The following is an 11,262-nucleotide window of genomic DNA, read 5'->3' as shown; positions in this document are numbered from 1 at the left end:
TTCGTACGGCATCTTGATGTGTCGATGTGGTCTGGCGGTTTTGATTGATCTAGGCGGTTGTGTATTGTGTGAATTGATATCTTGTAAGTACAATCAGTAGATATCTACTTTACTCTGGCGACTGCTACCTCCACTCTCTTGGGTTACTTATAGCTTTGTTGTATATATCCGAATGCAGCGTACAACTCAGCGCCCTTGCCTGGACTGCCCCCACCTCCCCGCACCAGCGGATGCCGATGACGCGCTTGCCTCGGCCCATCAACCGGGCAGGAGATCCCCATTAATAATCCACCCTTCCGTCTCCAGGGGCTGTCCAGCCTCCCGCCCTGCCCGGCCTGGCAACGTTGTCCCAAAACCACACCGCCCACGAACAAAGCACCTGCACCGGGTCAAATATGTTCCTGCATGGGTATCATGAGATTCGAAGGTCGAACTTGATAGATCGTTCCTCTTCGAAACTTCCACCGCCACCACCCCGACAACCACCGCCACTCCTCCCCACCGCTCAGTCGTGCGTTGTCTTTCTCTTCTTCGGTTTGCCCGCGCCCTCCTCCGGCGGCACGTACTCGCGTTCCCGCTCCCGCTTCTTTTCCTCCTTCTTCTGCTTGGCTTTCTCGGCGCGCTCCGCCTCGGCCGCCCGGTGTTTGGCCTCCTTGCCCAAAAAGTACTCGCCCGTCTCAATCTGCTGATCCACCTTGCTCTTCTCGGGCGCCGGCGGGAACGGCGTGTACGTCTTCTTGGCCTTGTCCGTGACCTTGAACGGCGTCCGCCGCTTGGACAGCGTGCGCTTCTTGAAGTTGGGGAGGTACCGGCTCCAGTCTTCGTGTGCTAGTTCTGGGTCTTTGGCTAGTTCGCGTTTGATCCTAATGGCCTGTTAGCAGACCGTTGGCATGTGTGGTGGCGTCTGCAACACCCACATCAGTTCCTTGATCAGGTAGATTGGGTGCACGTTTTGCATCGTGTCCTCTACCACCCTCCTGACCTCCTTTAGTCCCTTAAACGGACCCCATTACCGATACCGTGTTGCCGTGAACCAGGATGTACGTCTCCGTGAGTAACTCGAGTGCTTTCAGTGCTACACGCAACGTCAGTCATCGGTGCGCCATTGGAAGGGCTCCTTTCGCTCACTTGTGCCGTTCTGCCCCAGTATCCGCTGCCGCCTCTTCACGAACCGTTCCTTGTTCCGCACCATGCTCCGGATCTTGAGAATGTCGCACGCCATGCCGTCCTCGAGAATCTTGATGGCCTGAGGCGCCGGTACGGACCGTGCCAGGAGCTTGATGAGGTCTCGCGCATTCAAAATCGCCGCTGGATCGAATGTCTGTCTCGGTGGTCAGCACCCTAGCACTTTGCGGCAGAGTCGCGCCTCTAAAATACCTTTTTGGTTGTCTTGACTGTCATCGAGCCCTCGATGAGATCCAGTGTCGCGGTGATGCCGTGCTTGTCGAGAGCCTTTGTGACGAGAGGCCAAGAGTCCTTGAGATATCGCTCGCGGTACTTGGGGAAGAGGGTCATGAAGGAGGATTCCTCAAGGAATGGGCCTGAGGACTCGTCCTTGGTGAAAGGGTCGACCTTCCACTTGTCGATATCGTCCGTGTCCCATGGCTTCTCTTTTTTGTGCGTCGACGGCATGGTATTTGATTGGCGTTTTTTTGCCTCTGTTAATATTCGACAGTTTCGGTATCTTACGCCCTGTTGTCGTGTTGCTGGCTGTTGAATTCAATGCTGGTTGGTGTTGCGCTTTTCTTCGGCTGCATGCAGCAAACTGCGATCCATGCTTCTGAAATTCTTAGAGATTCCGATTTCTGACTGGCGGGGTCAGCCGTGCTCCACTTCGGCCGCAGCACCCACCAATCAACTATAATATAGCGCATGGGTATGGCTGGTTGAATCGCGAAGTCAACAAACTTTGTATGTGCATACTCTTCAACTGAATAGGTATTTTCATCCTCCTGTACCTTGCCTTAGCCTTGTCGTTCTCACTCCCTTCACTTCCGCGGGGATTGAAAAATGAACAGCAGGTCAAGTTCCCGGGATATGCGGGATCGGAAGAAATCGCCTGGGCTACAGACGTCTCGCAGAGTTCAAGTACAAAACATATGACAAAACCGGTCTTCACATGCTGGATGTGAATCGCCTTATCAATTCCGTCTAGATGAAGCAGGATGATTAACTCGTAAGCTGTTATGACCTGGCCCCAAACAAGGGTTTCTCCAGTAACTCTCATGCTTGGAGGACAGAGAAAGAAAGGAAACCGAGGAAAAGAAGAGGTAAAGAAAACCGAGTAAAATAAATCAAGAAACCAAAAACACGCCGAGTTAAATAAAACGTGGACTTTAGGCTTCAGAATGGCCTTCCTTTCCTTCTCCTTCTCGAAGGTTTCGGCGCCAACACTAAGAGCTCAGCTTTTTCTTTTTTCTTTTTTTTTTTTTCAGAGAGCCCCGTCATGCATTCGCACAGACCCTTGCACCCTGCACTTTCATGTGGGTACGTACCATCCTGCTTGATTTCGTCTGTTCTCTCACTTGCATCCTTCGTTTCTTCAACATCCATCGACAAAACTTGTGAGAATAAACGGACACCGCTTCGTTGCAATTCTTGCCGTTCTCCCAATTTTTTCATCACTCTACTTGTGTGACGCATCATAGAAACCCTGACATCGTAGTATAGTCACGACAGGAAGCCAACGGCCCTGTGTTCATTGTCGTCTTCTTGAGTCGCTCGCTTCACCCTCTACTTCGTCCTTCCACGTGCGATTGGCGCATCAGACGACTTCATTTTGATTTCGATCTATCTCTAGCATTCTGGGCGCGGCCCATTCACTTTCCAGTGTCTTGCCGGCGCGTCTTTGATCCCCGCTCAGCCTCGGCCTATTTGGTCCCGGACCACGACGACCTGACCGCGTTTTTCGAACGCCGTCCAGTCCAACCCCTTTCAACAAACTCAAACCCGAGACACCATCAAACTGGCTTCGATACCGACTCCAGATTTTTCTGAGTTTGACTCGTTGGTGACACTACACCCTGATTCCGTTATGGATGAACCAAAGCTGGACAGCCTGCCGCCTCAGGCCGTTGCGGCGCTGGATGCCGATCCAGTCTCAGCTTCGGGGCCCGGCTCAGAATCAACACAGGAGGACTCAGCACCCCAGAACCTCATGCATTCTCTGCCCGTCACCCCAGCGCTTGCCACCAGCAACCCCCTCGCAGACTCTTCGCAACCAGGGTTAGTGGTACTGTGGTGTCTGGACGTGATACTGGAAGATGCCGGTTGTGATGGCAAAGTGTGGGCTATCAACGGGCAGCTCTTCTCCGCCCCTTGTTCTTTGCTAACACCGCGTTTTGTTGTTCTTAGACCTGTTTCAATTGCGCCCGCTATGTATCCGGCAACCTCAAACGCCAGCACCCATCCTGCTCCGGGTGGAAGTCCTGTAAGTATCCAAGTTGCTCTCCTCGTCGATTCTCACTTGTTTCCCCTCAGTCTAGAACACTCATTCACGCCTTACAATGCCTCTCACAAATGCCTTTCACGGCCAATGTCGTGACCAAGTTGCTCATTGGCTCTCTGCCCGTGAGCTGCATTGAGCATGTGGTGGGGCGCTCGTCAAGCCCACTGGCCCACGCTAGCCGTTTATCTGTTGATCCCCACCTTCCTGGTTTGCGAGTCGACTTGGTCAAAAAATTTCCTTATCACCCGAACACCCAGGCTTATCATCGCGGTCCGGGCCACCACTTTATCTATTCCCCATCCCCATTTATCGTCCCCTTATCTCCCATCTAATCTCTCCCCGTCACTTATATCCTTGTGTACAAGGCGCCGCTCTGCGACGCATCGCACGGAACTATGGCGACCATGGCTAACCATGATCGTGCGACTTCCCAGGCGACCTGCCAGAACTGCGAGACGCACACCACCCCGCTATGGCGACGAGACGAGACCGGTGCAGTTCTCTGCAACGCCTGCGGCCTCTTCCTCAAGCTCCACGGCCGGCCCAGGCCCATCTCGCTCAAGACGGACGTAATCAAGAGTCGTAACCGCGTCAAGACAATACGGCCCGACCTCGCCAAGCAGAAAAAGGTAGGCTGTCTTTCCCCCGATTGACCGGCTCGCTTGAGCCTAACCGTGTACAGGCACAGGCGCAAGCACAACAACAGCACCTGGCTCAAGCAGGTGACATGAACGGCGCAGACCTCGGCGCTGTAAACGGTGCCCGTAGGGCCTCGCAGAAATCAGCCAATGGAGTCTTGGACGACACACACTCTCCGATTTCCCGGACCGGCACGCCCACCCTCTATGCCTCGCACATAGCCCCCATGTACCAGAACCTTGAGGACCAGTTCCAGGCCCAACAGTTATCCGGGTTTGGGGGACCCGACGGCCGTGCCCCATCGCCTTTGAACGGCGACCGCCTCGATATGCCGCAGACAAACGAACAGATTCTTGCGACCAATGCGAGCTTGAAGACGCGCGTGAGCGAACTCGAAGTCATCCAGGAACTGTACAGGGGAAGGATCCAGCAGCTTGAGCAAGAGGAAGCGAACCGACAGGCGCAAGAGAAGAGCAAGTCCGAGGCCAATGAGCAGCTTCACACACAGCTCAGTGTCATGAACGAGTCGCATGCGCAGCTGCAGAAGGAACTCGAGGAGAGCCACAGAAGAGAGAACATGCTCAAGCGAAGGCTCGACGAGCTCGAGGTTGAGCTTAAAGAGGCTAAAGAGTCGCTTGAGGTCCAGGACAACAGCCGTGCTAAAAAGCCCCGTCTCAACGACGCTGCTCCCACCCCAGAGGAGGCAGCATTGGCCTCCCTGCCGGAGTCATAGGCCGATTCCATCCGGGTACGGATCGGCGGACATCTAGTCCAATTTCCTGCATATGATGGCTACGCCTAGCTTAGTGTGTCGCTCGGGTGCTCCTCAGCCTAGCAGCACTTCTGTTGATTTGGCCTACCTGAGGCGGCACCGTGGTTAATGGAGCTTGAGCTCGACATGGTTTTATACCTGTTTTTTTCAGCCACACTAGGATTTGCCGGCAGGTTGGATTACCGTGCATTTTCCACGATTTCGGCTAAGAACTAACCCCTCCGCCGACACCTCTAGGCCTGGGGAGGCGGCAGCCAGCCTGGGCAGAGGTCGCCGGTGGTCCGGGGGCTGTTTACACAGTCCTTGCGCATGATCCTCTCTCTTTTCACGGATTGAGGTGGGTGGTGGTATAAAATATGGATTGGTTGGAGTTGGGAGTACAGCGGCATAGGCGGGTTAAGGGCCTTGACCACTCGGAATAAAAGGGTGGGAAAACAAAAAACCACACTGCTGCGTTTATGACATGTTTAGTTTTAATGTCAGAGTTGGACGGACTGCTGGGACACACCTCTCGCATGCCTCAACTTGTTCATCTTTGGAAGAGCCGTCCTACTGCGTCCTTGATAGCTCACATCTTCGCTTCGCTCCCTGTACCGCGACTGGTTGCAAGCCAAGGAAATTATATCCTCCCGTGTCCCGTCTGTACAACTTGATCGCTGCACGATCAGATTCGGCTTGATATCAAGTTTTGGTGTTGAACGAAGCGCCCACAGACCTGATCAGCAACAGGGGTCTTGCTCGCTAACGGATCACTTGCAGCCGTTGCAGCACTAGCGTAGCGGGGGATGCACGCACTCCTTGATTGTTTGCATTGTTGGGTTAGCACGTCACCGAGGTTATCGGGATTCGGGCTTGGGAAGCGAGGAGATAAGGAACAAGGGGCCATTTATACATAACGGCCGGTATCTATATTCGAGGGGTTAAGAGGCCCAGCCAAGAGACCCAACAATATGGTTATTGGTTAGGTGTTCGGACAAGACGACTGCTACCCTACCCAGAGATGCTGGTCGTGTTCGAAGCAGGAACAAGACCTGTCACGGCCAACAAGACACAGAATACGAATGTGAGGGTGTCACTGTCGGTGCCGTTCGCTTGAGTCTCCAAGTTGGCCCTCCTTTGCGGCCCCCGGTTAGGTTATCCCCATTTGGTATCTGAGAGCTCATCTCACGAGTCATCATGACATGGTGTTATGCTTCCACGTCATCCTCGCTTGACCACGTACATGTCCCCAGCACGATTGGCCCAAGGAAATTGGACTTTCCAAGGCTTGGCCCGTGACATATTGATCTCCGTCGTCGACTTGCCGGTTACATGCGTACATTCCTGAGGGTGGCGTGGCACTCACCCACGCCTGTTTCACCCTACGAAACTCCGCCCCATGCGCCGCGTCCCGGCATCAGGGCCAGTCGCTCCGCGCATCTAAACTCCCTGCAACCACCGGAAACTGTAGATCTTGCGATGACCCAAAAGCCCTACACCACATGACCAAGATACCCTCAGAACCTCGACATGCCAGCACAACCACCACCCGACCGACGCCGATACGCCCCTCTAGTCCCCTCCCCTCTCAACCCTAACACCTATCTCGACGTCATCAAAGTTCGTCAGAAGCAACAGCAGCGACAACCCTCCCTCAGAGCAAAACCACCAAACGCCAACCCGTCCAGCCTCCCGCAGCAATATGCCGCCCTCGCCCACGCGAGCCCAACCGAGCGCCTCGTCCGGCAAAAGGCCGCTGCCGCCTGGCGCTGCGAGACACTGCGGCATTACGTGCTATTGAAACCGCATCCCGGCACCGAGCACCTCCGTAGCAGCAACCAACACCACCTGATCGACTTTGCTGTCAATCCTCCCCCCCACCCCAACCAACAGCAACCATGGCCACAGCAACCCTCAAGCCAACAACAGGCGCAACAGCAGCGACAGCAGCGACAGCAATGGCCCCAAAACCCAACCACCACCCAGCCCCTCAACTTCCCCCGCCGCCCAACTAAACCCTCAACCCTCCTCAACCCGCGCCTGGCTCCCATCACCAACCCCCTACACCGACCACATCGGCCACACCCCCCACACCCCCAACACCTTCAACGAGGCTATATCCAGCGACATCGGGCTCGGCATAACCCCCGTACCCTACGGGTACCACGACAACGACGACACCAACGAGGGATCCTTCCCGCTGACGTCGCCCCTGCTGTCACCCACGCTGCTGTTGCTGGGTGGTTCGGCGGGCGTGGGCGTGGGCGTGGGCGTGGGCGCGGGCGCGGGCGCGTCCGGGTCGGGGGGGATGGTGTTGCCGTTGCATGGGGGTCCGTTGGTGAAGAAGCGGGCGGGGCGGCGGAGGGTTGGTGGTGGTGGTGGTGGTGTTGGTGTTGGAAAGGGGGGAGTTGGTGTGCGGCGGGTGATGGTTGTGGTGGCGTTGTTTTTGGGGATAGGGTTGGTTCATGGGCTGGTGAGCGCGTTTGGGAGTGCGGGCGATGGGAGGCCTCCTCCGGCGGAGAGGTGAGGTTTTTCGGGTGGTGGTGGTGGTGGTGGGTTCGGCGGAGCAGGCACTTCGCTGGGCGGTTTCACGGTTGTGGTGAGATCACGTAGGGTGCGCGGTTTGTGAGAGAGTCGAGTCGAGTCGGATTTAAATCGTGAAATCGTCCGCCCATCCGCCGCCATCCGCATCACTGCCATGAGGTATCAAACCAATAACTCCACCCCGTCTAAGCGCTCCAACCCTATCCACTCCCAACCCCGGCTAGGTACCACAGCGGAATATAATACATGGTTCTATCATTTGACGGTCATTATGACTTTTTCTCGTTTTCGTTGGCAGGCCCTTGGGCGTTCTTTGCAGCAACCTCGGCGCTGCGTTTCTTAATGGCCGTCTCGACCTGCCATATGGCTCTTTCAAGCTCAACTTCCAGTTGGGGTAGGTCGAGAGCTTGCGTCATCCTTTTGCCGTTGGCTTGCGACAGCAGCATGGTCTCACCGTCCGGATCCTGTGCGCCATTTGGCGAGGCAGGATCGAGATTTTCGACGATTTTTTCGTCGGAATCTGTTGTCCGCTCGGGGGTGGATGGTAGGGGTTCCTTTTGCGCGGCATACACCGCATCGACGACGGGAGATGGCGTCAGGGCGAGGAGGTTGTTCTTGAGGAGGAATTGGAGGTGTTTCCCGCCAGACAGCGCTCGCCAATGCGACCAGGCGCGGTAGACTAGGTAAAAGAAGGGGAGGTTTGGAATGCTCCAATCGGTAAGCAATGTGTTAGCCAGCCAACTCGTGGACCCGAGAACCGGTGTGAACCTACACCGGAACGATGGCAACAGGCGCTGTGATGGGCATGCCGACAAAGCACCATATCAACCTCTTCTTATGCAGCGCCTCCCTGTCGGTTGCTAGCGACTTCAAGATTTGGGGCACCTTATCCATCGCTAGCAGGCTCTTGGGGTAAACCACCTCGACCTTCTCGGCGCCCTTCAGCTCAACCTGCCTTCGGCGCTGCGATAGTGGAGGCACCGACTTGAGCCCCCATTCCTCGTAAGGGATGCGCCGGAGGGCTTGGTTGCCATAGTTGACGACCGATTTCTGCCAACCCTTTTCCTTCTTCTCCCAACCAGACCATGTGCGCGCAGCCTTGGCCTGCAGCCAGTTGGACCAAGTTGGCTTTTCCGAGGCTGGCAAGTTGAGGTGCTGGCAGTATAGCAGCGTGCGCCTTGTCGAGATGGGCAGTAGATAGAGGCGCATGGTGTTGCGCGTCGAGGGAGGCCTTGGCTGCCTCGCGGGGTCTATCGCAAAAAGCCAAAGTCGGCCAAAAGCTAGCTGATCGGCGCCCTTGTTGCTGTTATCGGCTGCGCGCGCGAGGGGAAGAAAAAAAGGAAAAAAAGAGAGGAATCCGGCGGTGTTTAGGCCCAGAAAGAAAGACCGCGACAGCGCATCTTGTACTTGAAGATGTCAATGGTCTGGATGCGAATGGACGACTGGTGGTGGCAAACAACCGCGCGTTCCCAGACAGAGCCAGCTCTTGTTGCAGAATATTTTGGGTAAGCTTGCTGGGATTTTGAGTTCCTGCGAACCTGCCACCAAAATCAGTGACGCAGATGCCGTCAATCTCTCATCGTGAGTGGCCAAAATGGTGTTTAAAGTGGAGTGACAGGGTGCATCAAGGCCCATGTCGACAAAATGTCAAGCATTTTCCGTCTCAACCCCTGTTATCCTCCAAGCCCCTGGGAAGCTTCATGAATTCACATGCCCAATGTGGAAGTGCGCGGGGCCAGACCGGAGGCCTGCAAGGCAGACAGACTGATGGAGGGACTCCCGAGTTACCTCTCGCATTGCAAGTTAAACTCTCGTGGGTCCAGGTCTCATCCAAAGAATGTGTGTTCAAGCGTGCATTGGGGGATACCTACCTAGGTACCGACCTACCTAGGTATGAAACCACCTACCTCGATTACTGAACTCGAAGGGTAGCAAGCACAACAATGGACGAAATGCGGTACATACAGAATGCGCTGTCAACAATGCCTTTTCCCATTGATATTTTCTTGGCTTCTTCTAGTTATTCGTAAGAATCCAATTGAATTATTTATCTCAATATGAAATGGTCAGGTAGGCTGTGAACAAAGTAAAAAGACAGGTAGCTATTAAAAACAGCATCGACAGCGAGGACATTGCGTGGCTGTCGCAGTTGTCGTCATCGCTCGGTTGTGGTTAAGCTCGTGGATCCGGTCGAAAACATTGGTCCGTGCCGCCAGGGGTCTCGCCACTGAGGAAAGATGGAACCCAGCTGCTGCCGCTGCCAAGTCCGCGCTGACGGCTCAAAAACCGACCACCCTAGGCCAACATCACCCCAACCACCGCGCATGCTCGAACCAAGGCGGCCAGTTTGGACACCCGACACGACGGAGTCGGGTAACCCGCATTTTCAACCCTACTCATAGCGATTGCCGCATCATGCAGCGACACATTCGGGTCTCGCCCATCCTCATTCTCTCGTCCCCTCCAGGCCGTCAACCCTCGCGCTCCATGCGAAATCCCCGTTGCCAGTCTTGATGCGCCGAGGTATCGCTACTTGAACAGTCTTATTAGTCGCCCACCTGCCCCCTTTCTACCCTCAACCGTACTGGGCATCCCCAGTCTCGGCAATGGCAACTCCGGGCCAGCCGCCGTCAAGTTCACACCACTCTGAGCCACGACCGTCGACGAGGTCTCAGAGCACTGCTGGACAGTCCACCCCTGCCCAGCGGCGCCTCACGCGGACCCTTCCAGGTAAGAATACCCCCATCTTCACGCGCTATGATGGGTTTTTAAGGCTGAAATTTACGTGACAGCATGGATTGATTCGTACGAAACGCGATACGGCACCCCGACGGAGAACCAGATTCACGCTCTGACCTCGCCCCCTCCACGCGCCCTGCCGGCCCATCACAACCATTCGCCAAGCCACGCGCAGAGGAGAGTGTCGAAAGATGGATTCGTCTACGAAAACCCGGCTGTGCTGGGGCTAGAGGGGGCGCGGACATCAAGGGCAAGGCTACGCAAGTTGCTCAAACGCGGCGATGGCTCCGAGAGGGGGAGGAAATGGGACCACTTGCGCACTGCCGAACCCGTCATTGTGCCGCGCTTCAGCCGGGCGACCCCGGACTCGCCGTGGCACAGCTACGTGCTGTCGTCTCGATATGGCCGCTTGCCGAACGAGGAGGCCGAGATTGTCGATCCCGAGGCGCTAGATAAGATGCAGCCCGATTTCAACTCGCCGGTTGAGATCCGCGACGCCAACGGCACCACCGGGAGGAGACAAACACGAAGAAAGGTGCTCTACAAGCGGCTATGGCAGATCATACTCCGACACCCGCTCGTCCCTCTCGCCTTCCGCCTAACCGTGCTCCTCACCTCCATCGTGGCGCTCGCTATCTCGGCCAGGATATTCGAAATCGAACATCAAGAGGAGGAGAGCGACCGCTCGTCAGAGCTAACGCAGGCGATCGTGGCCATCGTGGTTGACTCGGTCGCCATCCCCTACATCGGCTACATGACATGGGACGAGTACACGGGAAAGCCGTTGGGGCTGCGTGCGGCCAACCAAAAGATCGCCTTAGTCCTAATGGATTTATTCTTCATCATTTTCAAGTCGGCCAGCACGGCCCTTGCCTTTGAGGCACTGGTCTACCACAATTCGGGAGACCGGCAAACAAGGCAGTACAGCCAGGCACTGGCCGCTTTTCAAATGATCGGCTTGATAGCATGGAGCTTCACCTTGGCCGTGAGCGTTTTCCGTCTGGTACAAAAATTGGGCGGTGGTGATGATGACGACAAGTAAATGCATCTCGATGAACGGGGATGAGAAACTTCGGCGGGAGGCATTTTGGGGGTTAGACACTGGAGTTGGTTCTTATTGTATATTTCTAAGTTTTCTTTT

General features: G+C 55.5%; 5 protein-coding genes across 5 annotated transcripts; 3 read left to right on the top strand and 2 right to left on the bottom strand.

The window, feature by feature from the left end:
• Positions 1-505: 505 nt before the first annotated feature.
• CHGG_03822 (90S preribosome/SSU processome component KRR1) lies at positions 506-1,632 on the bottom strand (the record flags this gene model as incomplete). Its single annotated transcript, XM_001223035.1, has 4 exons — positions 506-863; positions 1,006-1,075; positions 1,129-1,321; positions 1,378-1,632. 4 exons carry the CDS (start codon positions 1,630-1,632, stop codon positions 506-508), a joined length of 876 nt encoding a protein of 291 aa, XP_001223036.1.
• A 1,402-nt stretch (positions 1,633-3,034) lies between these two features.
• CHGG_03821 (uncharacterized protein) lies at positions 3,035-4,820 on the top strand (the record flags this gene model as incomplete). The annotated part of the gene is made up of 4 exons (XM_001223034.1): positions 3,035-3,225; positions 3,355-3,430; positions 3,883-4,077; positions 4,131-4,820. 4 exons carry the CDS (start codon positions 3,035-3,037, stop codon positions 4,818-4,820), a joined length of 1,152 nt encoding a protein of 383 aa, XP_001223035.1.
• A 1,720-nt stretch (positions 4,821-6,540) lies between these two features.
• On the top strand, positions 6,541-7,365 carry CHGG_03820 (uncharacterized protein; the record flags this gene model as incomplete). Its single annotated transcript, XM_001223033.1, has 2 exons — positions 6,541-6,629; positions 6,747-7,365. 2 exons carry the CDS (start codon positions 6,541-6,543, stop codon positions 7,363-7,365), a joined length of 708 nt encoding a protein of 235 aa, XP_001223034.1.
• Positions 7,366-7,651: 286 nt separating this feature from the next.
• Positions 7,652-8,591, bottom strand: CHGG_03819 (uncharacterized protein; the record flags this gene model as incomplete). Its single annotated transcript, XM_001223032.1, has 2 exons — positions 7,652-8,090; positions 8,155-8,591. 2 exons carry the CDS (start codon positions 8,589-8,591, stop codon positions 7,652-7,654), a joined length of 876 nt encoding a protein of 291 aa, XP_001223033.1.
• A 1,397-nt stretch (positions 8,592-9,988) lies between these two features.
• CHGG_03818 (uncharacterized protein) lies at positions 9,989-11,163 on the top strand (the record flags this gene model as incomplete). Its single annotated transcript, XM_001223031.1, has 2 exons — positions 9,989-10,112; positions 10,175-11,163. The coding sequence occupies 2 exons, from the start codon at positions 9,989-9,991 to the stop codon at positions 11,161-11,163; spliced, it is 1,113 nt and encodes a 370-aa protein (XP_001223032.1).
• Positions 11,164-11,262: the final 99 nt, after the last annotated feature.

Source organism: Chaetomium globosum, genomic scaffold, assembly GCF_000143365.1.
Source record: "Chaetomium globosum CBS 148.51 scaffold_4 genomic scaffold, whole genome shotgun sequence".
In the NCBI taxonomy this organism is placed as follows: domain Eukaryota; kingdom Fungi; phylum Ascomycota; class Sordariomycetes; order Sordariales; family Chaetomiaceae; genus Chaetomium; species Chaetomium globosum.
This window is presented reverse-complemented; position numbering and strand designations above follow the sequence as displayed.